The sequence below is a fragment of the Procambarus clarkii genome, chromosome 6, assembly GCF_040958095.1.
Source record: "Procambarus clarkii isolate CNS0578487 chromosome 6, FALCON_Pclarkii_2.0, whole genome shotgun sequence".
In the NCBI taxonomy this organism is placed as follows: Eukaryota; Metazoa; Arthropoda; class Malacostraca; order Decapoda; family Cambaridae; genus Procambarus; species Procambarus clarkii.
The window spans coordinates 52,542,924-52,547,904 of record NC_091155.1 but is presented as its reverse complement, the minus strand read 5'-3'; the positions used below and the strand labels follow the sequence as shown (position 1 = coordinate 52,547,904).

The window sequence follows — 4,981 nt, the reverse complement described above, 5'->3', positions numbered from 1 at the left end:
TCAGAGTAAATGATGGGGGGAAGGAGGGGAGAGGACATTTCATAAGCCGCCGGCCTCCTGTCCTCGTCGAGGCTACTAGAGAGATCTTGGCCCCTCAGGTAAATTCATGTACATATACGTTAGTTCCTTAAACATGGAGTAAACATGATTATTTATTACGTATGCATCGTAAATAATTTCTTTATTGTTAAATGTGTTATTGATTATCATCACTGTTTGAATTACCATATATATTACCATAATTATTATTAACAGCCCAATTATACGGGTGGGCAGATATGGCCGGGCATTGTGTGGTGGCGCTGCTGGTCTCCTGCTGTCTGCTGCTGCCTGCTGCCTCCGCTCCAGGTGAGTCTCTCTGCTCCAGGTGTGTGTGTTGTACCTAATAGCCAGAACCCACTACTCGGCCTAGTATGCAAAGCCCGAATTGCCTAACTGGCAGTGATTTTCGTTATTTTCAAAACAAAATTTTCATTGGGTTTATTTGAAATAGAATATATTTTCCTACCAACATGAATTACTGACTTAATTATGTCTGTTTAGCTTTGGTTAAGATAGGTTAGGTTAGGTAGGGTAGGTTAGGTAAGGTAGGATGGGACGGGGGGAAGGAATCGTTAAGATTAAGGACCCCTAAGGACCTGCCAGAAACGCTAAGCGTGCTAGAGGCTTTACTAGAATGTAAGAACTCTTGAATATGTATTTAAATAAAAAACATAAAAATAGAATGTTGCCTAATCAAATGGAGGGTCGGGGATTGAACGCCGACCCGTATGAAGCGAGACAGTAGAGATAGAGTAAGGGTAGAGGTGACAGTTTGTAAATTAACTCTTACGTAAAGAATTATCGACGAACAGTTTCCCAGCCGTCTTTCAATGCGTCACGGAGCGCGTGACACAGAAGCTCTGGCTTGCTTCATGACGCAATTCTGTGTTAGTCATAACTATTTATGGTTCGTCATGTTTCATAATTTTAGCTTTATAATGAGTGAACTTTACTGGCGATAAAATGTTTCATAAAATGGCTTAATGAAACAGGATATAAACCTCTCACCGGAGGCAGGATATGTTTTTACGTAGATAGGATATGCTGTTAGGCTTAATGAGCTCTCATTATCCACCAGCTAATCGTTCCCCAGGATGCATGCCACAACAGCCACCTTAATCCTCCCTGGTATACCTATTTACTGCAAGGGGGAACAGAAGCATCAGGGGGCAAGGAAAGACAAGTGTCTAAGGCCTGATTCACGAAGCAGGTACGCAAGTACTTACGAACCAGTACATCATTTCTCAATGTTTGGCGACTTCGTTTACAATTATTAAACAGTTAATGAGCTCCGAAGCACCAGGAGGCTGTTTATAACAATAACAACAGTTGATTGGAAGCTTTCATGCTTGTAAACTGTTTAATAAATGTAACCAAAGCCGTCAAAGATTGCGGAAAGATGTACACGTTCGTAAGTTCTTGCGTAACTGCTTCATGAATCTGGCCCAACTGGAATCCAAGAATAATCATTTGTGCACTGACTAAGATTTTTTTGATAATATTTGTGTACAATTGAGCATTTTCTCTTATCAATTCTTATCCTATAACGTCACAAATTAATGCACGATGCACCACTGCTTTCATCAAACTGTAGTATTTAACTACGTGCAGCGACGGCCTGGCTTTATATAGGACCGGCGTTGGATCCTTGACGCTCCTATCATTTAGGACGGCTCCTACACTCCCACCTCACAGTCAGACTGCCGTAGAACTTTCTCCTTGAAATTAGATTCATTGGTTTTGTCGACGAGAGGAAGCCTAAACCGCTGGTTGAACACGTCGACGAGAGGAAGCCTAAGCCGCTGGCTGAACACGTCGACGAGAGGAAGCCTAAGCCGCTGGCTGAACACGTCGACGAGAGGAAGCCTAAGCCGCTGGCTGAACACGTCGACGAGAGGAAACATAACTCGCTGGCCGAACACGTCCATAATACCGCTACAACTGTCTCACGCCGACTCCTTTTTCTCTGTTACAGCCCCACTCTTGTGCCAGGTAAGTTCACTACGGGCTCACCATAGCCCATGCTACTTGGAACTTTTTGTTCCCAGTAACTGACTCTAAAACAACAACCTCTTTCTGTACACAGTTGGCGGAGACTGGGACGTACACAAGGCATGTTCGTACAGGCAGCATAACCTCTCTAAACCCATGGTATGTCCACACACAAACTTTGTTTGGTAATGTCCTTATTGGGCGTCTCACGCTCTTATTGTATGCTTGATTGCTAGTGCCCTAGTGTATGCCTGATTGCTAGTGCCCTAGGGTATGCCTGATTGCTAGTGCCCTACTGTATGCCTGATTGCTAGTGCCCTACTGTATGCCTGATTGCTAGTGCCCTAGTGTATGCCTGATTGCTATTGCCCTAGTGTATGCCTGATTGCTAGTGCTCTAGTGTATGCCTGATTGCTAGTGCCCTAGTGTATGCCTGATTGCTAGTGCCCTAGTGAATGCCTGATTGCTAGTTCCCTAGTGTATGCCTGATTGCTAGTGCCCTAGTGTATGCCTGATTGCTAGTGCCCTAGTGTATGCCTGATTGCTAGTGCCCTAGTGTATGCCTGATTGCTAGTGCCCTAGTGTATGCCTGATTGCTAGTGCCCTAGTGTATGCCTGATTGCTATTGCCCTAGTGTATGCCTGATTGCTAGTGCCCTAGTGTATGCCTGATTGCTATTGCCCTAGTGTATGCCTGATTGCTAGTGCCCTAGTGAATGCCTGATTGCTATTGCCCTAGTGTATGCCTGATTGCTAGTGCCCTAGTGTATGCCTGATTGCTAGTGCCCTAGTGTATGCCTGCGTGTTAGTGTTTCAGTGTGTGTTTTCCACCCTTCTCCCTCTGTCTAACACCCTGAATTATTATGCCAATGAATTGGTATAACTGAATAATCTCCGGCTAGTTCTCTAAAACAACATTCTCCCTGATATGTTATCTTCGATTTCTAAGTTCTCAGATATCTTCTTTATCGTTAACTAGAGGACAACATTTGTCCAGTGTTGATAGTGGACAATTACACTTGACGAGTCTAGATAAGACAGGAATGCCTGGTATTGAGACCAGGTATTGTCTAAACAGAAGCAAAGAATTTATTTGTAATGCAGTTTCCAGACAAGAGTTAGTACTGATTGTCTGCTTCTTTACTCTGTCCCCAAATCATTATCCTGACCCCTTCCAAGTGCTATAAAGTCGTAATGGATTGACGCTTTCCCCTGATAAATAAAAATAATAATCTACTCTGCTCTACCATACTCTACTCTGCTCTGCTTCTCTACTCTGCTCTGCAGGCTCCCATAAATGTCTACACACTTCCTCAACGCCAGCTATGGTCCCCAAAAGCTTTGCTATGATAACATTTGACAATAATCTTCTCTCCAGTGTGTGATATAGCAGCCCATCCTCCTGTTGTGGTTGTACTTATAGTATCGATGAGGACCGTACTATATATACTGACGTACAACGAAATTAGAAAGTAGAAATTTAAACTATTGAGATGGACAAACCTGAAAACTAGTGTTTACCTGTGTTGCTTTGACAAAGTAAACTAACCTAGCCTAACTTTCCTAGGTCTAATACACGATATCTGAGGCGTAATATAGTACATATGTGTGCTATACTTGGCACACATATTGTTTTTAATCTTTGTTTATTTTAAAAGAATTCCTTACTAGTCAGTATACTACTATCTAAAAGCTAAGTACTTACGAATTCGTGACTATAGACAACCGTCACAATAGGTACTGTCTAAATAGGAGGACGGGTTGGATATAATGGATGTGATGTAATGGACACGAAACTTGTTTCCTCAGGAGAAATGGAACACGTGGCCTTGCCCCTTCACCTTCACAGAGGTGAAGGTGAAGGAGGTCACCATTTACAACGCCACCTGCGCCCCCTCCGACAACTGGCGATGCCGCCCCAACATGCTGGTGGTGAATGATCTCCCCGTCGCCACCTACTGCTACGAAGACCTGCCTGAGGACAGTCCTGGTGACAACCGCTTACATTCATGAGCGGAGTTGACTAGAAGAAAGAACTCATTCACAGTGAAATCACATTAACGTGTGTCTACGAGATGATCGTTGGAACAACAGGGGCTTCGATTCCACCGCCCTGCTCCAATGGTGTTATCAAAGGACTTGTGTATTGTCTCTCCTGCCTGAGAGTGGAGGCTGTGTGTCACCCAAGGTACAGCTGTGGCAGGAGACAACAGCTGTACATCTGTGGCTGGAGACAACAGCTGTACAGCTTTGGCTGGAGACAACAGCTGTACAACTATGGCTGGAGCCAACAGCTGTACAGCTTTGGCTGGGGACAACAGCTGCACAGCTGTGGCTGGAGACAACAGCTGTACAGCTGTGGCTGGAGACAACAGCTGTACAGCTGTGGCTGGAGACAACAGCTGTGGCTGGAGACAACAGCTGTGGCAGGAGACAACAGCTGTACAGCTGTGGCTGGAGACAACAGCTGTACAGCTGTGGCTGGAGACAACAGCTGTACAGCTGTGGCTGGAGACAACAGCTGTACAGCTGTGGCTGGAGACAACAGCTGTACAGCTGTGGCTGGAGACAACAGCTGTACAGCTGTGGCTGGAGACAACAGCTGTACAGCTGTGACTGGAGACAACAGCTGTACATCTGTGGCTGGAGACAACAGCTGTACAGCTGTGGCTGGAGACAACAGCTGTACAGCTGTGGCTGGAGACAACAGCTGTACAGCTGTGGCTGGAGACAACAGCTGTACAGCTGTGGCTGGAGACAACAGCTGTACAGCTGTGGCTGGAGACAACAGCTGTACAGCTGTGGCTGGAGACAACAGCTGTACAGCTGTGGCTGGAGACAACAGCTGTACAGCTGTGGCTGGAGACAACAGCTGTACAGCTGTGGCTGGAGACAACAGCTGTACATCTGTGGCTGGAGACAACAGCTGTACAGCTGTGGCTGGAGAC

At 45.5% G+C, this 4,981-nt stretch overlaps 1 protein-coding gene across 1 annotated transcript in view; it reads left to right on the top strand.

Moving 5' to 3' along the window:
- The window catches only part of LOC123751841 (uncharacterized), a 7,835-nt gene extending 3,216 nt beyond the window's left edge, over positions 1 to 4,619 (top strand). Inside the window, exons 2-4 of the mRNA XM_069309063.1 lie at positions 277 to 348; positions 2,129 to 2,193; positions 3,843 to 4,619. Of these exons, the coding sequence (XP_069165164.1) occupies positions 279 to 348; positions 2,129 to 2,193; positions 3,843 to 4,046 (339 nt within the window). The 5' untranslated portion in view covers positions 277 to 278 and the 3' untranslated portion in view covers positions 4,047 to 4,619. The remainder of the gene's footprint in view (positions 1 to 276; positions 349 to 2,128; positions 2,194 to 3,842) is intronic.
- Positions 4,620 to 4,981: the final 362 nt, after the last annotated feature.